The sequence below is a fragment of the Bombina bombina genome, chromosome 3, assembly GCF_027579735.1.
Source record: "Bombina bombina isolate aBomBom1 chromosome 3, aBomBom1.pri, whole genome shotgun sequence".
Classification (NCBI taxonomy): Eukaryota; Metazoa; Chordata; class Amphibia; order Anura; family Bombinatoridae; genus Bombina; species Bombina bombina.
Window position 1 is genome coordinate 231,872,048 of NC_069501.1, and position 23,359 is coordinate 231,895,406.

Genomic DNA, 23,359 nt, shown 5'->3' on the forward strand with positions numbered 1-23,359 from the left:
AATTGTGGGTGTGGTGAGGGGTGTATTTATAGGCATTTTAAGGTTTGGGAAACTTTGCCCCTCCTGGTAGGAATGTATATCCCATACGTCACTAGCTCATGGACTCTTGCCAATTACATGAAAGAAATTCTTTTAATAAACATATAAAAAGTTACTGTTTCTTTAAATTTTAACCTAACTTTATCTTTGTGTGCAAAAAAGATTAGCGTGCAAATATCGTAGCACTTACTTACACCTCAAATATATCATTCTGAGGTGCCCATCCACCAGTACCCAATACTAAAATGTCATACAAACTCAGTGACACTTAGAACCTCATGTTGCTATGCAAATATGGAGCGCAGCTGTAGCGCTATCCGGAACCACCTAAATAATAGCACTGAGTACTGTGCTTAGCAAAGAAAAACAACTCTACTCTTCCTCTTTCCTTCCGATGAACGGAAAAAATGGAGAGCCGTCTAAGTCGGCTCAAACCTAGCTCCGCCCTTCGTGGGCGTGATAACCCTGAACTCTGATTTCCCATTGTAATGGAGCCCAGAGTTCGGAAAATTGTGCCGCTCGAAAACGGCGCCAAACGTAACCCCGCCCGTCGTCGGCGTTACCACACACGATCTCCCGGTCGCCATTAGTGTTTTTAGAGTTAGGCCACTGGGAGATAACTGAACCCTGCCTTGTAACACCTGGAGGCAAATTGTAGTACCGAATGATAGGTAGTACACCAAGCATCACCCCTCCTGAGCTTTTTCCCAGCTCGGTCTAAGTGAATAAATACTCTTGTATATATAAGAGCCCCCAGAGAAGCCACCTTCTATTCTCTCTCAGCCCCAGTGCCTGTTAATAATATGCTGTCACAGGATCCCCTTTTATACATACATAGGAGATATGTGTCCCAGTAAAGTGCTACACTTCATCTGTCCTGAATTTTTTCTTTTCCTCAGACCCAGAATAAAAAAGTCAGCACTTACCTTTAAAATCTGCCAGACAGCAGGGCAGCTCAGCAGGTTTAGGAGGTCCTCTCCCTCCCATAGCCCTGTGGATAAAAATAAAGCATGAGTTATTTTACTTAGGCGGTCAGGAATAGGGCAGCATAAATGTATGGGAGGAGCAGTGAGAATTATGTCCCATTAGTTCCCATTGCTCTAAAGCCACCAAAGCCCTACTGAAGAGACTGATATGGACTACGGCTACACGCCAGAACAAAGCAGCACAATCTTGTACTACTTTAAAAATAATAAACTCTTCATTGAAGAATCTAGTCTAACACCTTACTTTACCTCTTCCTATCACTAACATAGGCAAAGAGAATGACTGGAGTGGGAGGGAAGGGAGGAGCTATTTAACAGCTCTGCTGTGGTGCTCTTTGCCTCCTCCTGCTGACCAGGAGGTGAATATCCCATTAGTAATTAAGATGATCCGTGGACTCAACGTGTCTTAAAGAAATATTGCCGTAGGGCTTACTAGCCCAAAACACATAAGGACTGCAACACATATAAGGGCAAAATATATGTTTAAATTAGCCCTAATAGTGAAACCTTCACTCCTCTCTCAATAGCCAGCCCCAAAAAAATATAAAAGGAGAATTTTAACCCCTAATCTATACTCATAATGCAGTGCACTGTCCATGCTGCCCAAATTTGAATATCCCTAATATGAAAAGATATAAAGTCCCTAATATATCCACTTAGGGAATTAACCCCCAAAAGTGCTGTACCTTTCTAACCTAGAAGGCAAACACACTTACCTGTAAATTCAGCTGCAGGGCATAAACAGCTTCTCAGGTATGACAGACTCAGACAACCTCTGACAGGGACCTGAAGAAAAAGAAAGAATTTCAGAGTAACCAACCCTGGATTTCTATATAGGGGTTAGCCTAAATGTTGGAAGAGAAGAAAGGACTACCTCACTGACTTCCAACTGCTAAAAGCCACTACACTTACTAAAGAGGATTACATGGACACAGCATTGCCCCAATCCTTGCTTGCAGGGAAACTACCCATAAAAGGATTAAATATCTTCAGACACCATCTTCGCACAACATCCTCCTGATGTACAAGGCAAAGAATGACTGGTGGATTGTGGGAAGTGGGAGAATACTTAAAGCTTTGCTGGGGTGTTCTTTGCTCCTCCTAGTGGCCAGGAGTTTAATTCCCACTAGTAATTAGAATGGACTTGTGGACTCTCCATGCAATTGAATAAATATATATATATATATACATACATATATATATATATATATATATATATATATATATATTTATTTATTTCCATTTCTTAATGCATTTTTATAAATAACTTATCTTTGTCTTGCAAAGCTTGTTACTTTTCGTGCAAGCTTACGTCTCAGTACTCCTTACAAATACATAAGTATTCGTACCTATTTTCGCTTGAAATTGCAACAACATGAGGCTTCTTGCTGATTAAAAATTTCTTTAGTGTTTCCATGTCCTTAACCTACAACAAACCATAGGGTAAAATCAGTTTTGTCCATTCAAACTTTGTTAAACAGTAAGTACCAACCGCAAATTACTTTAAAATCAAGATACAACATTCCAGAGTAGTCTCACCTTACGCTCCCTCTCTTCTTCTCGCCAGGCATTCCTCCTCTTGGTGAAATAAGGCAAACGCAGAAAGTCTGTAACCTCGCCTTCACCATTAATTAGAGAACAGAACACTGGGTGATCCCTGGAAAACAACCGCACAATTAGCAGGCTGATAGTATTAACATTTTGCAAAATGACAAAGAGGCAATGGCAGTTTAAAGGGACAGTCTAGTCAAAATGAAACTTTCTAATTTACTTCCATCAACAAATTTGCTTTGTTCTCTTGGTATTCTTTGTTGACAGCTAAACCTAGGTAGGCTCATATGCAAGTTTCTAAGCCCTTGAAGGGCGCCTCTTACCTCAGTGAATTTTGACAGTTTTTCCACAGCTATACTATGCTAGTTCATTTGTGCAATATAGATAATATTGTGCTCACTCCCGTGGAGTTATGTCAGCACTGATTGACTTATATAAAAGGTAATCACAGAGGATTTTTTTTTTTATTACTATAACAGTGATGGCTATGCAAAACTGGGGAATGTGTAATAAAAGGGATTATTTTCCTTGTATACAAGAAATGTTTCTTCATATCCCTTGTTAGAGAGTAATTTGAACCGTGCACATCTTTAGCCTTCCAGCAGCAGTTTTTGCAGCAATCTTATATATCAAAACAAATACTGCTGCCATTGAGTGCACACTTCTAAGCTCCTATCACCTTAGCTAGATTTACTTTGCAACAATGAAAACCATGAGAACAAAACAAATTTAATAGAAGTCAATTGGAAAGTTGTTTAAAATTGCATGCTCTGTCTAAATCACAAATGTTTAATTTTGACATTACTGTCCCTTTAATGTATTTTTTTTTCTTTTCTGCATATAAAAAGGTGACATTTCAAAAACATAATTTATGCTTACCTGATAAATTTATTTCTCATGTAGTGTAGTCAGTCCACGGGTCATCCATTACTTATGGAATATATCTCTTCCTAATAGGAAGCTGCAAGAGGATCACCCAGCAGAGCTGCTACATAGCTCCTCCCCTCACATGTCATTCAGTCATTCGACCAAAGCAGACGAGAAAGGAGAAACCATAGGGTGCAGTGGTGACTGGAGTTTAATTAAAATTTAGGTCTGCCTTAAAGACAGGGCGGGCCGTGGACTGACTACACTACAAGAGAAATAAATTTATCAGGTAAGCATAAATTATGTTTTCTCTTGTTAAGTGTAGTCAGTCCACGGGTCATCCATTACTTATGGAATACCAATACCAAAGCTAAAGTACACGGATAAAGGGAGGGACAAGGCAGGAACATTAAACAGAAGGAACCACTGCCTGAAGTACCTTTCTCCCAAAAATAGCCTCCGAAGAAGCAAAAGTGTCAAATTTGTAAAATTTTGAAAAGGTGTGAAGCGAAGACCAAGTCGCAGCCTTGCAAATCTGTTCAACAGAGGCCTCATTTTTAAAGGCCCAGGTGGAAGCCACAGCTCTAGTAGAATGAGCTGTAATCCTTTCAGGAGGCTGCTGTCCAGCAGTCTCATAGGCTAAACGTATTATGCTACGAAGCCAAAAAGAGAGAGAGGTAGCCGAAGCCTTTTGACCTCTTCTCTGTCCAGAGTAAACGACAAACAGGGATGAAGTTTGACGAAAATCTTTAGTTGCCTGCAAATAGAACTTCAGGGCACGGACTACGTCCAAATTATGCAAAAGTCGTTCCTTCTTTGAAGAAGGGTTAGGACACAGTGATGGAACAACAATCTCTTGATTGATATTCCTGTTAGTAACTACCTTAGGTAAGAACCCAGGTTTAGTACGCAGAACTACTTTGTCTGAATGAAAAATCAGATAAGGAGAATCACAATGTAAGGCAGATAACTCAGAGACTCTTCGAGCCGAGGAAATAGCCATCAAAAACCAAACTTTCCAGGATAACAGCTTGATATCAATGGAATGAAGGGGTTCAAATGGAACGCCTTGAAGAACATTAAGAACTAAGTTTAAGCTCCACGGCGGAGCAACAGTCTTAAACACAGGCTTAATCCTAGTTAAAGCCTGACAAAAAGCCTGAACGTCTGGAACTTCAGCCAGACATTTGTGTAGAAGAATAGAGCAGAAATCTGTCCCTTTAACGAACTAGCAGATAAGCCCTTTTCTAAACCCTCATGTAGAAGAGACAATATCCTAGGAATCCTAACCTTACTCCATGAGTAACTCTTGGATTCGCACCAAAATAAATATTTACGCCATATCTTATGGTAAATTTTTCTGGTAACAGGCTTCCTAGCCTGTATTAAGGTATCAATAACCGACTCCGAGAAGCCACGCTTTGATAGAATCAAGCGTTCAATCTCCATGCAGTCAGCCTCAGAGAAATTAGATTTGGATGTTTGAAAGGACCCTGAATTAGAAGGTCCTGTCTCAGAGGCAGAGACCACGGTGGACAGGACGACATGTCCACTAGGTCTGCATACCAGGTCCTGCGTGGCCATGCAGGCGCTATCAGAATCACCAAAGCTCTCTCCTGTTTGATCTTGGCAATCAAACGAGGAAGCATCGGGAATGGTGGAAACACATAAGCCATGTTGAAGACCCAAGGGGCTGTCAGAGCATCTATTCAGCACCGCTCCCGGGTCCCTGGACCTGGATCCGTAACAAGGAAGCTTGGCGTTCTGACGAGACGCCATGAGATCCAGATCTGGTTTGCCCCAACGAAGAATCAGTTGAGCAAAGACCTCCGGATGAAGTTCCCACTCCCCCGGATGAAAAGTCTGGCGACTTAGAAAATCCGCCTCCCAGTTCTCTACGCCTGGGATGTAAATCGCTGACAGGTGGCAAGAGTGAGACTCTGCCCAGCGAATTATCTTTGAGACTTCCAACATCGCTAGGGAACTTCTGGTTCCCCCTTGATGGTTGACGTAAGCCACAGTCGTGATGTTGTCCGACTGAAATCTGATGAACCTCAGAGTTGCTAACTAAGGCCAAGCTAGGAGAGCATTGAATATTGCTCTTAATTCCAGAATATTTATTGGAATGAGTTTCTCCTCCTGAGTCCATAATCCCTGAGCTTTCAGGGAGTTCCAGACTGCGCCCCAGCCTAGAAGGCTGGCGTCTGTTGTTACAATCGTCCAATCTGGCCTGCGAAAGGTCATCCCCTTGGACAGATGTGGCCGAGAGAGCCACCATAGAAGAGAATCTCTGGTCTCTTGATCCAGACTTAGTAGGGGGGACAAATCTGAGTAATCCCCGTTCCACTGACTTAGCATGCACAATTGCAGCGGTCTGAGATGCAGGCGCGCAAATGGTACTATGTCCATTGCCGCTACCATTAAGCCGATTACTTCCATGCACTGAGCTACTGACGGGTGTGGAATGGAATGAAGGACACGGCAAGCATTGAGAAGTTTTGATAACCTGGCCTCTGTCAGTTAAATTTTCATCTCTACAGAATCTATAAGAGTCCCTAGAAAGGGAACTCTTGTAAGTGGTAATAGAGAACTCTTTTCCACATTCACCTTCCACCCATGCGACCTCAGAAATGCCAGAACTATCTCTGTATGAGACTTGGCAGTTTGAAAACTTGACGCTTGTATCAGAATGTCGTCTAGGTACGGAGTCACCGCTATGCCTCGCGGTCTTAGTACCGCCAGAAGTGAGCCCAGAACTTTTGTAAAGATTCTTGGAGCCGTAGCTAATCCGAAGGGAAGAGCTACAAACTGGTAATGCCTGTCTAGGAAAGCAAATCTTAGGTACCGATAATGATCCTTGTGAATCGGTATGTGAAGGTAGGCATCCTTTAAATCCACTGTGGTCATGTACTGACCCTCTTGGATCATGGGAAGGATGGTTCGAATAGTTTCCATTTTGAATGATGGAACTCTTAGAAATTTGTTTAGGATTTTTAAGTCCAAGATTGGTCTGAAGGTTCCCTCTTTCTTGGGAACCACAAATAGATTTGAATAGAATCCCTGCCCGTGTTCCGTCCGCGGAACTGGGTGGATCACCCCCATTAGTAAAAGGTCTTGTACACAGCGTAGAAACGCCTCTTTCTTTATTTGGTTTGCTGATAACCTTGAAAGATGAAATCTCCCTCGTGGAGGAGAAGTTTTGAAGTCCAGGAGATATCCCTGAGATATGATCTCTAACGCTCAGGGATCCTGGACATCTCTTGCCCAAGCCTGGGCGAAGAGAGAAAGTCTGCCCCCCACTAGATCCGTTTCCGGATAGGGGGCCCTCTCTTCATGCTGTCTTGGAGGCAGCAGCAGGTTTCTTGGCCTGCTTGCCCTTGTTCCAGGACTGGTTAACTTTCCAGCCCTGCCTGTAACGAGCAACAGCTCCTTCCTGTTTTGGAGCGGAGGAAGTTGATGCTGCTCCAGCCTTGAAGTTACGAAAGGCACGAAAATTAGACTGTTTGGCCTTTGATTTGGCCCTGTCCTGAGGTAGAGCATGGCCCTTACCTCCCGTAATGTCAGCTATAATTTCTTTCAAGCCAGGCCCGAATAAGGTCTGCCCTATGAAAGGAATATTAAGCAATTTAGATTTAGAAGTCACGTCAGCTGACCAGGATTTAAAGTGAAGGTAAACTTTGCAAGGTTCGATCATTTTAAATGTAAATAGCGCTAAAATTAAGGGTACTTTAAGTCATCATTTTTGCTAGTTTTCAATATTTACCTAATTATCACCGTTTTTCCATTCTATTATAATCGTTCGATAATCAGCCCGTTTTTTATTTTATTTTTTGCAGTCAGGTCACGTTCTTAGATTATCCAATGATATGTCTGGCCGTTAGGCGGCCGTCATTTGACGTCACTCTATTTCTTGCCGTTGTGCGCATGCGTTGGCTACACTTCCTCTCCCTTCCAAGCCGTGCTCGTTCCAGCTTAGCGCATGCGCAATTCGCCTGCGCTTTAGCTCACAATTGATTTTAGTCTCGCAGGCGCAATTAGACAGTACAGCATGATGTGCGCATGCGCAAGTTGAATGTCAATCGAGAACGCGCTTTTCCAGTACGTATAGAGCGGGTGGGACCGCTCTGTACGTAATACACTGAGAAACCAGGAACTAAATGGAGGGAGGAGCTAGGAGCGGCTGAGAACAGAGATAAAAACATAATTTATGCTTACCTGATAAATTCCTTTCTTCTGTTGTGTGATCAGTCCACGGGTCATCATTACTTCTGGGATATAACTCCTCCCCAACAGGAAATGCAAGAGGATTCACCCAGCAGAGCTGCATATAGCTCCTCCCCTCTACGTCACTCCCAGTCATTCGACCAAGAATCAACGAGAAAGGAGAAACCAAGGGTGAAGTGGTGACTGGAGTATAATTTAAAAGATATTTACCTGCCTTAAAAAACAGGGCGGGCCGTGGACTGATCACACAACAGAAGAAAGGAATTTATCAGGTAAGCATAAATTATGTTTTCTTCTGTTATGTGTGATCAGTCCACGGGTCATCATTACTTCTGGGATACCAATACCAAAGCAAAAGTACACGGATGACGGGAGGGATAGGCAGGCTCATTATACAGAAGGAACCACTGCCTGAAGAACCTTTCTCCCAAAAATAGCCTCCGAAGAAGCAAAAGTGTCAAATTTGTAAAATTTGGAAAAAGTATGAAGCGAAGACCAAGTTGCAGCCTTGCAAATCTGTTCAACAGAGGCCTCATTCTTAAAGGCCCAAGTGGAAGCCACAGCTCTAGTAGAATGAGCTGTAATTCTTTCAGGAGGCTGCTGTCCAGCAGTCTCATAGGCTAAACGAATTATGCTACGAAGCCAGAAGGAGAGAGAGGTAGCCGAAGCCTTATGACCTCTCCTCTGACCAGAGTACACGACAAACAGGGAAGACGTTTGTCGAAAATCCTTAGTTGCCTGCAAGTAGAACTTGAGGGCACGAACTACATCCAGATTGTGTAGAAGACGTTCCTTCTTTGAAGAAGGATTCGGGCACAGGGAAGGAACCACGATCTCTTGATTGATGTTCCTGTTAGAGACTACCTTAGGTAAGAACCCAGGTTTAGTACGCAGAACTACCTTATCTGAATGAAAAATCAAATAAGGAGAATCACAATGTAAAGCTGATAACTCAGAGACTCTCCGAGCCGAAGAAATAGCCATTAAAAATAACACTTTCCAAGATAACAACTTTATATCAATGGAATGAAGGGGTTCAAACGGAACTCCTTGTAGAACGTTAAGAACAAGGTTTAAACTCCATGGCGGAGCAACAGTTTTAAACACAGGCTTGATTCTAGCTAAAGCCTGACAAAAGGCCTGGACGTCTGGATTTTCTGACAGACGCCTGTGCAACAAGATGGACAGAGCTGAGATCTGTCCCTTTAATGAACTAGCCGATAAACCCTTTTCTAAACCTTCTTGTAGAAAGGACAATATCCTAGGAATCCTAACCTTACTCCAGGAGTAACCTTTGGATTCGCACCAGTATAGGTATTTACGCCATATCTTATGGTAAATCCTTCTGGTAACAGGCTTCCTAGCCTGTATCAGGGTATCAATAACCGACTCAGAAAAACCACGTTTTGATAAAATCAAGCGTTCAATTTCCAAGCAGTCAGCTTCAGAGAAGTTAGATTTTGATGTTTGAATGGACCCTGTATCAGAAGGTCCTGTCTTAGAGGTAGAGACCAAGGCGGACAGGATGACATGTCCACTAGATCTGCATACCAAGTCCTGCGTGGCCATGCAGGCGCTATTAGAATCACTGATGCTCTCTCCTGTTTGATTTTGGCAATCAATCGAGGAAGCAGCGGGAAGGGTGGAAACACATAAGCCATCCCGAAGTTCCAAGGTGCTGTCAAAGCATCTATCAGAACCGCTCCCGGATCCCTGGATCTGGACCCGTAGCGAGGAAGTTTGGCGTTCTGGCGAGACGCCATGAGATCTATCTCTGGTTTGCCCCAACGTTGAAGTATTTGGGCAAAGACCTCCGGATGAAGTTCCCACTCCCCCGGATGAAAAGTCTGGCGACTCAAGAAATCCGCCTCCCAGTTCTCCACTCCCGGGATGTGGATTGCTGACAGGTGGCAAGAGTGAGACTCTGCCCAGCGAATTATCTTTGATACTTCCATCATTGCTAGGGAGCTTCTTGTCCCTCCTTGATGGTTGATGTAAGCTACAGTCGTGATGTTGTCCGACTGAAACCTGATGAACCCCCGAGTTTTTAACTGGGGCCAAGCCAGAAGGGCATTGAGAACTGCTCTCAATTCCAGAATGTTTATTGGTAGGAGACTTTCCTCCTGATTCCATTGTCCCTGAGCCTTCAGAGAATTCCAGACAGCGCCCCAACCTAGTAGGCTGGCGTCTGTTATTACAATTGTCCAGTCCGGCCTGCTGAATGGCATCCCCCTGGACAGATGTGGCCGAGAAAGCCACCATAGAAGAGAGTTTCTGGTCTCTTGATCCAGATTCACAGTAGGGGACAAGTCTGAGTAATCCCCATTCCACTGACTCAGCATGCACAATTGCAGCGGTCTGAGATGTAGACGTGCAAAGGGTACTATGTCCATTGCTGCTACCATTAAGCCGATCACCTCCATGCATTGAGCTACTGACGGGAGTTGAATGGAATGAAGGACACGGCATGCATTTAGAAGCTTTGTTAATCTGTCTTCTGTCAGATAAATCTTCATTTCTACAGAATCTATAAGAGTCCCCAAGAATGGAACTCTTGTGAGAGGAAAGAGAGAACTCTTCTTTTCGTTCACTTTCCATCCATGCGACCTTAGAAATGCCAGAACTAACTCTGTATGAAACTTGGCAGTTTGAAAGCTTGAAGCTTGTATCAGAATGTCGTCTAGGTACGGAGCTACCGAAATTCCTCGCGGCCTTAGTACCGCCAGAAGGGCACCCAGAACCTTTGTGAAGATTCTTGGAGCCGTAGCCAATCCGAATGGAAGAGCTACAAACTGGTAATGCCTGTCTAAGAAGGCAAACCTTAGATACCGGTAATGATCTTTGTGAATCGGTATGTGAAGGTAAGCATCCTTTAAATCCACTGTGGTCATGTACTGACCCTTTTGGATCATGGGTAAGATTGTCCGAATAGTTTCCATTTTGAACGATGGAACTCTTAGGAATTTGTTTAGGATCTTTAAATCCAAGATTGGCCTGAAAGTTCCCTCTTTTTTGGGAACCACAAACAGGTTTGAGTAAAACCCTTGTCCTTGTTCCGACCGCGGAACCGGATGGATCACTCCCATTAATAACAGATCTTGTACACAGCGTAGAAACGCTTCTTTCTTTATCTGGTTTGTTGACAACCTTGACAGATGAAATCTCCCTCTTGGGGGAGAGAATTTGAAGTCTAGAAGGTATCCCTGAGATATGATCTCTAGCGCCCAGGGATCCTGAACATCTCTTGCCCAAGCCTGGGCGAAGAGAGTCTGCCCCCCCACTAGATCCGGTCCCGGATCGGGGGCCCTCGATTCATGCTGTCTTAGGGGCAGCAGCAGGTTTCCTGGTCTGCTTGCCCTTGTTCCAGGACTGGTTAGGTTTCCAGCCTTGTCTGTAACGAGCAACAGCTCCTTCCTGTTTTGGTGCAGTGGAAGTTGGTGCTGCTCCTGCTTTGAAATTCCGAAAGGGACGAAAATTAGACTGTCTAGCCTTAGCTTTGGCTTTGTCTTGAGGCAGGGCGTGGCCCTTACCTCCTGTAATGTCAGCGATAATTTCTTTCAAACCGGGCCCAAATAATGTTTGCCCCTTGAAAGGTATATTAAGTAATTTGGACTTAGAAGTTACATCAGCTGACCAGGATTTTAGCCACAGCGCCCTACGTGCCTGAATGGCGAATCCTGAGTTCTTAGCCGTAAGTTTGGTTAAATGTACTACGGCCTCCGAAATGAATGAATTAGCTAGTTTAAGGACTCTAAGCCTGTCCGTAATGTCGTCCAGCGTAGCTGAACTAAGGTTCTCTTCCAGAGACTCAATCCAAAATGCTGCCGCAGCCGTAATCGGCGCGATGCATGCAAGGGGTTGCAATATAAAACCTTGTTGAACAAACATTTTCTTAAGGTAACCCTCTAATTTTTTATCCATTGGATCTGAAAAAGCACAGCTATCCTCCACCGGGATAGTGGTACGCTTAGCTAAAGTAGAAACTGCTCCCTCCACCTTAGGGACCGTTTGCCATAAGTCCCGTGTGGTGGCGTCTATTGGAAACATCTTTCTAAATATTGGAGGGGGTGAGAACGGCACACCGGGTCTATCCCACTCCTTAGTAACAATTTCGGTTAGTCTCTTAGGTATAGGAAAAACGTCAGTACTCGCCGGTACCGCAAAGTATTTATCCAACCTACACAATTTCTCTGGTATTGCAACAGTGTTACAATCATTAAGAGCCGCTAAAACCTCCCCTAGTAATACACGGAGGTTCTCCAATTTAAATTTAAAATTTGAAATATCTGAATCCAATCTGTTTGGATCAAAACCGTCACCCACAGAATGAAGCTCTCCGTCCTCATGCTCTGCAAGCTGTGACGCAGTATCAGACATGGCTCTAGTATTATCAGCGCACTCTGTTCTCACCCCAGAGTGATCACGCTTGCCTCTTAGTTCTGGTAATTTAGCCAAAACTTCAGTCATAACAGTAGCCATATCTTGTAATGTTATCTGTAATGGCCGCCCAGATGTACTAGGCGCCACAATATCACGCACCTCCCGGGCGGGAGATGCAGGTACTGACACGTGAGGCGAGTTAGTCGGCATAACTCTCCCCTCGCTGTTTGGTGAAATTTGTTCAATTTGTACAGATTGGCTTTTATTTAAAGTAGCATCAATACAGTTAGTACATAAATTTCTATTGGGCTCCACCTTGGCATTGGAACAAATGACACAGGTATCTTCCTCTGAATCAGACATGTTTAACACACTAGCAAATAAACTTGCAACTTGGTTACAATCTTATTTAACAAAAACGTACTGTGCCTCAAAGAAGCACTAAACGATTAAATGACAGTTGAAATAATGAACTGAAAAACAGTTATAGCATCAATCCTTGAAAACAACACAACTTTTAGCAAAGGTTTGTTCCCATTAGTAAAGTAATAATAATTAAATTTGAAACATAAAAATTACAGAGCAACGTTTTTAATCACAGTCAATATATAAGTCTCACAGCTCTGCTGAGAGAATCTACCTCCCTTCAAAGAAGTTTGAAGACCCCTGAGTTCTGTTAGAGATGAACCGGATCATGCAGGAAATACAAGAGTAACTGACTGGAAATTTTTGATGCGTAGCAAAGAGCGCCAAAAACGGCCCCTCCCCCTCACACACAGCAGTGAGAGAGAAACGAAACTGTCACAATTAAAACAAGCAACTGCCAAGTGGAAAAATAATGCCCAAACATTTATTCACTCAGTACCTCAGAAAATGCAAACGATTCTACATTCCAGCAAAAACGTTTAACATAATAAATACCTATTAAAAGGTTTAATGTACTTTTTACAGAGTAATTCCAGTGAAGTACCATCCCCAGAATACTGAAGTGTAGAGTATACATACATGTCATTATAATGGTATGGCAGGATTTTCTCATCAATTCCATTCAGAAAATAAAAACTGCTACATACCTCAATGCAGATTCATCTGCCCGCTGTCCCCTGATCTGAAGCTTTTACCTCCCTCAGATGGCCGAGAAACAGCAATATGATCTTAACTACTCCGGTTAAAATCATAGTAAAAACTCTGGTAGATTCTTCTTCAAACTCTGCCAGAGAGGCAATAACACGCTCCGGTGCTATTGTAAAATAACAAACTTTTGATTGAAGTTATAAAAACTAAGTATAATCACCATAGTCCTCTCACACATCCTATCTAGTCGTTGGGTGCAAGAGAATGACTGGGAGTGACGTAGAGGGGAGGAGCTATATGCAGCTCTGCTGGGTGAATCCTCTTGCATTTCCTGTTGGGGAGGAGTTATATCCCAGAAGTAATGATGACCCGTGGACTGATCACACATAACAGAAGAAAACTCTTTATTTTACATTTATATATATACCAAAATGTTTAAAAAACTTAGCGATCTTGATATATAGTACCTGATTAACATAATACAGCTGTCAATAATGGTTAACTTTACCTTCACTTTAAGCCATAGCGCTCTGCGTGCTTGGATGGCGAATCCGGAGTTCTTAGCCATAAGTTTGGTTAAATGTACGACGGCATCAGAAACAAATGCGTTAGCAGTGACAGGCGCAATGCATGCAAGGGGCTGTAAGATAAAACCTTGTTGAACAAACATTTTCTTAAGGTAACCCTCTAATTTCTTATCCATTGGATCTGAAAAGGCACAACTATCCTCCACCAGGATAGTGGTACGCTTAGCTAAAGTAGAAACTGCTCCCTCCACCTTAGGGACTGTCTGCCATAAGTCTCGTGTGGTGGCGTCTATAGGAAACATTTTCCTAAATATGGGAGGAGGGGAAAAGGGCACACCAGGTCTATCCCACTCCTTGCTAATAATCTCTGTAAGCCTTTTAGGTATAGGAAACACGTCAGTACACACCGGTACCGCATAGTATCTATCCAACCTACATAATTTTTCTGGAATTGCAACCGTGTTACAATCATTCAGAGCCGCTAATACCTCCCCTAGCAATATGTGGAGGTTCTCAAGCTTAAATTTAAAATTAGAAATCTCTGAATCTAGTCTCCCTGGATCAGATCCGTCACCCACAGAATGAAGCTCTCCGTCTTCACGTTCTGCAAACTGTGACGCAGTATCTGACATGGCTCTCACCTCATCCGCGCGCTCTGTCCTTAACCCAGAGCTATCGTGCTTGCCTCTTAATTCTGGCAATTTAGATAATACTTCTGTCATAACAGTAGCCATGTCTTGCAAAGTGATTTGTAAGGGCCTCCCTGATGTACTTGGCGCCACAAAATCACGCACCTCCTGAGCGGGAGGCGAAGGTACTGACACGTGAGGAGAGTTAGTCGGCATAACTTCCCCCTCGTTGTCTGGTGATAATTTCTTTACATGTAAAGATTGACATCAATGCAATTAGTACATAAATTTCTATTGGGCTCCACATTGGCCTTTAAACATAGTGAACAAAGAGATTCATCTGTGTCAGACATGTTTAAACAGACTAGCAATGAGACTAGCAAGCTTGGAAATACTTTTCTAAATAAATTTACAAGCAATATAAAAAACGCTACTGTGCCTTTAAGAAGCACAAAAAGCTGTCACAGTTGAAATAGCAATGAACCAAAATAGTTATAGCAACAAATTTTTCACAGTAAATGTATTAAGTTAGCAAAGGATTGCACCCACCAGCAAATGGATGATTAACCCCTTAATACCCAAAAACGGATTAACAATTTAATAATTAACGTTTTTCTCACAGTCAAAACACACTGTCACAGGTCTGCTGTGACTGATTACCTCCCTCAAAATGAATTTTGAAGACCCCTGAGCTCTCTAGAGACGATCTGGATCATGGAGGATGAAGTAGACAGATTGTGACTGAATTTTTACTGCGCAAAAAAGCGCTAAAATAGGCCCCTCCCACTCATATTACAACAGTGGGGAAGCTCAGAAAACTGTTTCTATGCAGAAAACAAAGATGGCCATGTGGTAAAAATCATGCCCCAATAAGTTTTATCACCAAGTACCTCACAAAAAACGATTAACATGCCAGTAAACGTTTTAAACATACATTTGAAAAGTTATGAATTGTTATTAATAAGCCTGCTACCAGTCGCTTTTACTGCAGTTAAGGCTCATACATTATTTCAGTATTAACAGTATTTTCAGAGTCAATTCCATTCCTTAGAAAAATACATTCGGTGTACACACACTCATCAGCCTAATACCAGTCGCTATCACTGCATTTAAGGCTGAACTTACTTTACATTGGTATCAGCAGTATTTTCTCAGTCAATTCCATTCCTCAGAAAAATAATTACTGCACATACCTCATTTGCAGGGGGACCCTGCATGCTATTCCCCTTCTCTGAAGTTACCTCACTCCTCAGATGAGAACAGCCAGTGGATCTTAGTTACGTCTGCTAAGATCATAGAAAACGCAGGCAGATTCTTCTTCTAATGCTGCCTGAGAATAAACAGCACACTCCGGTGCCATTTAAAATAACAAACTTTTGATTGTAGAAATAAACTAAGTTAAAAAACACCACAGACCTCTCACAGCGACCTATCTAGTTAGGCTGCAAGAGAATGACTGAATATGACATGTGAGGGGAGGAGCTATGTAGCAGCTCTGCTGGGTGATCCTCTTGCAGCTTCCTGTTAGGAAGAGATATATTCCATAAGTAATGGATGACCCGTGGACTGACTACACTTAACAAGAGAAATCAAGTTTTTGTTCTTTGCTCAATTTAAGTTTCTGTACTGATGTAAACATTACCGCATTACCGTCTACTGATAAAACAGTATGAGACTTTGCCAGCGAGAAAACTTTTTTAAGCCCTAACTGTGCATAAATATGCACTTCCTGTTAATTTCAAAATCAAAACAAAAAGCTTGAAATCGATCCTTTTCTCTATGCACTTTTTTTTAATACGTTTAAAATAGTGCTCTTTCATAGGCATGACAGAAATATTTATTGTATATGCTATTGTTAGGTAAATGAGTGTTTTAGAAAAAATGTTAACAGTGACAAAGCCCTAACAATGGTTTGAGAAAAAAAAAGCATGCTGGTTTTTGATGCTCTGTTCAACATGTCCATTAATAAGACAAAAAGGAGTCTGCGAAAGAAGTTTGAGTACAATCACTAAAGCAGAAATCACTTGCTAGTGTTAAAGGGACACTGCACTAGATTTCTTTTTTGCATAAACGTTTTGTAGATTATCCATTTATATAGCCCATATGGGGGTGTTTTGTGACAATTTATGCAAAAAAAAAATCTAGTGCACAGTGCCCCTTTAACACTAGCAAGTTGTATTTCTGCTTTAGTGATTGCACTCAAACTTCCTTCGCAAGATCCTTTTTGGCTCATTAAGGGTCATGTTCAATAGAGCATCAAAAACCTGCATGCTTTTTTTTTTTTTTTTTAAACTATTGTTAGGGCCTTTGTCACTGTTAAAAACAGGTGAAACATAAAAAGGAAATTTATGCTTACCTGATAAATTTATTTCTTTTTAGATACGATGAGTCCACGGATTTCATCCTTACTTGTGGGATATCGCCTCCTGGTCAGTAGGAGGAGGCAAAGAGCACCACAGCAGAGCTGTATAAATAGCTCCTCCCTTCCCTCCCAACCCAGTAATTCGACTGAAGTTAGGAAGAGAAAGGAAAAGCCAACGTGCAGAGGTGTCTGAAGGTTAACAAAAATTCGGGCCATGGACTCATCGTATCGAAAAATAAATACATTTATCAGGTAAGCATAAATTTCCTTTTCTTTTTCAAGATACAATGAGTCCACGGATTTCATCCTTACTTGTGGGATACAATACCAAAGCTACAGTACACGGATGAAAGGGAGGGACAAGACAGGGAACATAAACGGAAGGCACCACTGCTTGAAGAACTTTCCTCCCAAAAACAGCCTCAGCCGAGGCAAAAGTATCAAAATTATAAAATTTGGAAAAAGTGTGAAGAGACGACCAAGTTGCAGCTTTGCAAATCTGTTCAACAGAAGCATCATTTTGAATGCCCATGAGGAAGCCACTGCCCAGTGGAATGAGCCGGAAGTCGTTCAGGAGACTGCTGACTAGCAGTCTCATATGCAAAACGGATGATACTCTTCAGTCCAAAAAGAAAGAGAGGTAGCCGTAGCTTTCTGACCCCTACGTTTCTCAGAAAAAACGACAAACAAGGAAGACGATTGACGAAAATCCTTAGTTGTAAGTAGAACTTTTAAAGCACGGACCACGTCCAAATTATGTAACAGACGCTCCTTCGCAGCAGGATTAGGACACAAGGAAGGAACAACAATTTCCTGACTAATATTCTTATTCGAAACAACTTTAGGAAGAAAACCAGGTTTGGTACGTAACACCACCTTATCCAAATGAAAAACAAGATAAGGATAATCACATTGCAATGCCGAAAGCTCAGATACTCTGCGAGCCGTAGAAATAACCAAAAACAAAACTTCCCAAGATAATAACTTAATATCTATGGAATGCATAGGTTCAAACGGAACCCCTTGAAGAACATTAAGAACTAAATTCAAACTCCAAGGAGGAGCAATTGGTCTAAATACAGGTCTGATTCTAGTCAGAGCCTGACAAAAAGATTGGAAATCTGGAACATCTGCCAGACGCCTGTGTAACAAAATAGAGAAAGTAGAAATCTGTCCCTTCAAGGAACTTGCCGACAACCCTTTCTCCAATCCTTCTTGGAGAAAAAATCCTGGGAATCCTGACCATACTCCATGAGTAGCCCTTGGATTCACACCAATAAAGATATTTACGCCATATCTTATGGTAAATTTTTCTAGTAACAGGCTTAGGTGCCTGAATCAAGGTATCTATAACCAATTCAGAAAACCCATGCCTAGACAAAATTAAGCGTTCAATCTCCAAGCAGTCAGCTGCAGAGAAACTAGATTCGGATGATGGAAGGGACCCTAAATGAGGTCTCTCCTCAATGGAAGCTTCCACGGTGGCTGAGACCAGATCGGCATACCAAATCCTGCGAGGCCACGCAGGGGCGATGAGGATCACCGATGCCCTCTCCTGTTCGATTTGAGAAATCACCCGGGGAAGAAGAGCAAACAGAGGGAATACATAAGCTATGCTGAAAGACCAAGGCACTACCAGCTCGACCTGGGGATCCCTGGACCTGGACCCGTATCTCCGAAATTTGGCATTCTGACGAGACGCCATGAGATCCAACTCTGGGCTGCCCCATCTGAGAATCAGGTCGGAAAATACCCCCGGATGAAACGTCTGTCTGCTCAGAAAATCCGCCTCCCAGTTTTCCACCCCTGGGATGTGAATCGCTGACAGATGGCAGGAGTGAGACTCCGCCTACTGAATTATCTTGGCTACTTCTGTCATCGCTAAGGAACTCCTTGTTCCTCCCTGATGATTGATCTAAGCCAAGGTCGTTATGTTGTCCGACCGAAACCTGATAAAGTGGGCTGAAGCCAACTGAGGCCAAGCCTGAAGCGAATATTGCACTCAACTCTAGGATATTGATGGGAAGAAGAGACTCGGAGTCCACACACCCTGAGCTCTTAGAGAGTTCCAGACTGCTCCCCACCCTACCAGGCTGGCATACATTGTCACTATCACCCACAAAGGTCTGCAAAAGCAGGTCCCCTGGGATAGATGATCCAGCGACAACAACCATAGAAGAGAGTTCCTCGTCTCCTGGTCTAGATCTATTTGAGGAGACAATTCTGTGTAATCTCCATTCCATTGCCTGAGCATGTTGAGCTGCAGAGGCCTGAGACGAAAACGAGCAAACGGAACGATGTCCATTGCAGCCACCATCAATCCGATCACCTCAATGCATTGAGCCACTGATGGACGAGGATTGGAGTGAATTGACCATCAAGAAGTGAGGATTGTTAACTTTGAACTCAGTCAGAAAAATCTTCATTTGAAACAGTCGATTACAGTTCCCAGAAAGGGTACTCTTGTCTGAGGAACTAAAACTCTTTTCAAAGTTTATCTTCCACCCGTGGGTCCTTAGGAAGGAAAGTATGATGTCTGTATGGAACTTTGCTAGTTGAAATGATGACGCCTGGATTAGAATGTCATACAGGTAAGGCGCCACTGCGATGCCTCGCGGTCGTAGAACCGCAAATAAAGACCCCAGAACCTTAGTGAAAATTCTGGGCGCCGTAGCCAGATCGAAAGGAAGAGCCACAAACCGATGTTTGTCTAGAAAGACAAACCTTAGGAACTTGTGATGATCTCTGTGGATAGGAAGATGAAGGTATGCATCCTTTAAATCCATCGTTGACATAAATTGACCTTCTTGAATCAATGGAAGAATGGTACGGGTAGTATCCATCTTGAACGATGGAACTGAGAAACTTGTTTAGACTCTTGAGATCTAAGATAGGTCTGAAGATTCCCTCCTTTTTGGGAACTACAAACAGGTTTGAATAAAACCCCTGTCCTTGTTCCTGAATAGGAACGGGACAGATGACTCCCATGGAGGGGAGTGCAAGAACTCCTCTCTCTTTATCTACAGACAATTGAGAAAGAAGAAACCTTCCTCTGGGGGAAGAATTTCTGAATTCCAGTTGGTATCCCTGAGACACTATCTTTAATGCCCAGGGGTCCTGAACATCTCTTATCCAACTGGAAGAGAAGAATTAAAATAAAGAGATTAGCCAATAGAAAGCTTAATTCAGTCCTGGATCTTATCCAGGGAAAATACTGACTAATAGTTTCAGACAACGCATCCAACCAATATACCATCACACCAGTGACGGTAGCCAATAACACAGATGGGTGCCAATATAAACCCTGGTGTGTGCCCCCCTTACAAAATTCCGTCCAGAGGACTAACCTCTAAGGGTATAGAAGTTCTTGTAGAGAATCAAAACTACACCTTCCCCCCTAAGGAAAATTGTGAAGCCTTTCAGCTGATACGGCTATGAGAAAACAATCTAGCAAAAATAGGAATGCCTATGAATTTACCCTATGTAAAAATATAGGATGCGTCCTAACCCCCGAATGGAGTATGAAGGAAGCAGGGCACAACATGTGGGCCATAAAATTTCGATGGAAGCTATGGGGGAATTTTGTGGCCATTGACAGACTCCCAAACAGCAATCGCAGCAGAAGGACTAGGTTCAAATGGAAAAATAAATATGAACCGATTCTAATAAATGTTGACATAGGAAAACGATACTGTTCCTTTAAATCTGAAATGCAACTATTTTTGTGTGTGTTTGTTTCATCCTCAGTCGTAAAGGATGAAGTAACAAATTAACAGCTGAATTCATTTATTATAATGTACATAGAACAAAACAGTACTGTCTCTTTAAATCTTAAAGTGACTCATCTTTGTGTCTATGACCGAATCAAGATCTTTTGTACCATCCTACTTCATAAAGGATGAATAAACAAATAAGCCCCTGCAATTTGTATAAATAAATTCATACAGAAATGTTTTTTACTGTCTCTTTAAATTTAAAAGAACGCCTTATTTCTGTTGTGCAGAATAAGCCAATTACAATATTAATATTGCTATAACTAGATATTGCTATGAAACATCAAAGGTAATGTCCTTGCAGGGAACCACAGAGCACTGCCTGTGGGACATAAATCCTTTTGAGAAAATTGAGTCATGGATTGACCAATGGCACCAGACTGCTAACAGCTGTCGCTTTAGAAGAATTTATAATAAACATTCACACATGAAAATAAGATACTGTCTCTTTAACCCTAAAGTGACTATTTATTGTGTGTATTTTCATCCAAAGTCAATGGATGAACTAACAGGAAAAAGGCAGAAATCTTTTATAAAATTAGAGCACTGCAGCTTTAAGATACAGACTGCTGTGCTTTACATAGTAACATAGAAGATAAGGTTGAAAAAAGACTGAAGTCCATCGAGTTCAACCTATACAAATCTAAAATACTTTCAAAAAGCTCCAGTTAAGCTTAAATAACCCCATTAAAATGTGACCCATTTAATACTAGCAATCATATCCATGAATTTTGTTTATATACAGAAATTTATCCAGAGTATTTTTAAATGTATCTATGGTATTGGCATTCACTACCTCCTTTGGTAATGAGTTCCACAATTTTATTGCTCTTACAGTGAAAAAACGTTTCCGTTGCAGGAGATTAAATCTCCTTTCCTCCAACCTTAAATTATGACCTCTTGTCAGAAACAATTTTCTTGGAATAAACAGAGCTTCTGCCATCTCTGTATATGGGCCTTGAATATATTTATATAAAGTAATCATGTCAACTCTCAAGCGCCTTTTTTCTAAAGAAAACAGACCCAGTTTGGCTAGCCTCTCCTCATAGGTTAATTTCTCCAATCCCCTTATTAGCTTTGCGGCCCTTCTCTGAACTTTTTCTAGTTCTGCAATATCTTTTTTAGCAATCGGTCCCCAGAACTGCACTCCAAACTCAAGGTGAGGTCTTACCAGGGCTTTATATAATGACAGAATTATGCTTTCCTCCCTTGAATCAATGCCTGTTTATTTGATACTGTCTTCTATACAGTATGCATGCAACAAAAATAAACCAACTAAGGTACTAGCTTGTGTATACATGCTTCCTGATCGACTGTACCATAACTTCTGAAAGCCGGAAGTGACCTGAAGGAGGTGCCCAATACAGCGCACTCTTCCAAAAACAAAATTTATGCTTACCTGATAAATTTATTTCTCTTGTGGTGTATCCACTCCACGGATTCATCCATTACTTGTGGGATATTCTCCTTCCCAACAGGAAGCTGCAAGAGGAAACCCACAGCAGAGCTGTCTATATAGCTCCTCCCCTAACTGCCACCCCCAGTCATTCGACCGAAGACAAGCAAGAAAAAAGGAGAATCTATAGGGTGCAGTGGTGACTGTAGTTTAAAAATAAAAAACACCTGCCTTAAAATGACAGGGCGGGCCGTGGACTGGATACACCACAAGAGAAATAAATTTATCAGGTAAGCATAAATTTTGTTTTCTCTTGTAAAGGTGTATCCAGTCCACGGATTCATCCATTACTTGTGGGATACCAATACCAAAGCTTTAGGACACGGATGAAGGGAGGGACAAGGCAGGAACTTAAACGGAAGGCACCACTGCCTGTAAGACCTTTCTCCCAAAAATAGCCTCCGAAGAAGCAAAAGTATCAAATTATAGAATTTAGAAAAGGTATGAAGCGAAGACCAAGTCGCCGCCTTACAAATCTGTTCAACAGAGGCCTCATGTTTAAAAGCCCATGTGGAAGCTACTGCTCTAGTGGAATGAGCTGTAATTCTTTCAGGAGGCTGCTGGCCAGCAGTCTCATAAGCTAAGCGTATTATACTTCTTAGCCAAAAAGAAAGGGAAGTGCCGAAGCCTTTTGGCCTCTCCTCTGTCCAGAGTAGACAACAAACAAAGCAGATGTCTGACGAAAATCCTTCGTAGCTTGTAAATAAAACTTTAAAGCATGAACCACAAAAAGATTGTGTAATAGACGTTCCTTCTTTGAAGAAGGATTAGGACATAGTGAAAGAACAACAATTGCCTGATTGATATTCTTATTAGATACCACCTTAGGAAGAAACCCAGGTTTGGCACGTGACACTACCTTATCTGCATGGAAAATCAGATAAGGGGAATCACATTATAAAGCAGATAACTCCGAAACTATTCGAGCCGAGGAGATAGCTACTAAAAACAGAACTTTCCAAGATAAAAGCTTAATATCTATGGAATGCAAAGGTTCAAACAGAACTCCTTGAAGAACTTTAAGAACTAAATTTAAACTCCATGGCGGAGCAACAGGTTTAAACACAGGCTTGATTCTAACTAAAGCCTGACAAAACGCCTGAACGTCTGGAACCTCAGCCAGACGCTTGTGCAAAAGAATAGACAGAGCAGAAATCTGTCCCTTTAAGGAACTAGCTGACAATCCCTTCTCCAATCCTTCTTGGAGAAAAGATAATATCCTAGGAATCCTGACCTTACTTCATGAGTAACCCTTGGATTCACACCAATGAAGATATTTACACCATATTTTATGATAGATTTTCCTGGTGACAGGCTTTCGAGCCTGAATTAAGGTATCAATGACCGATTCGGAAAAACCACGCTTTGATAGAATCAAGCGTTCAATCTCCAAGCCGTCAGACAGAGAAATTAGATTTGGATGTTTGAAGGGACCTTGAAGTAGAAGGCAGAGTCCATGGTGGAAAGGATGACATGTCCACCAGATCTGCA

The 23,359-nt window shown here is 42.1% G+C and overlaps 1 protein-coding gene across 1 annotated transcript in view; it reads right to left on the reverse strand.

Annotated features, from left to right (window-relative positions):
* SUPT6H (SPT6 homolog, histone chaperone and transcription elongation factor) overlaps positions 1 to 23,359 on the reverse strand; it is a 270,720-nt gene that overhangs the window by 150,053 nt on the left and 97,308 nt on the right. Inside the window, 2 exon segments of the mRNA XM_053706195.1 lie at positions 2,375 to 2,451; positions 2,565 to 2,682. Of these exon segments, the coding sequence (XP_053562170.1) occupies positions 2,375 to 2,451; positions 2,565 to 2,682 (195 nt within the window).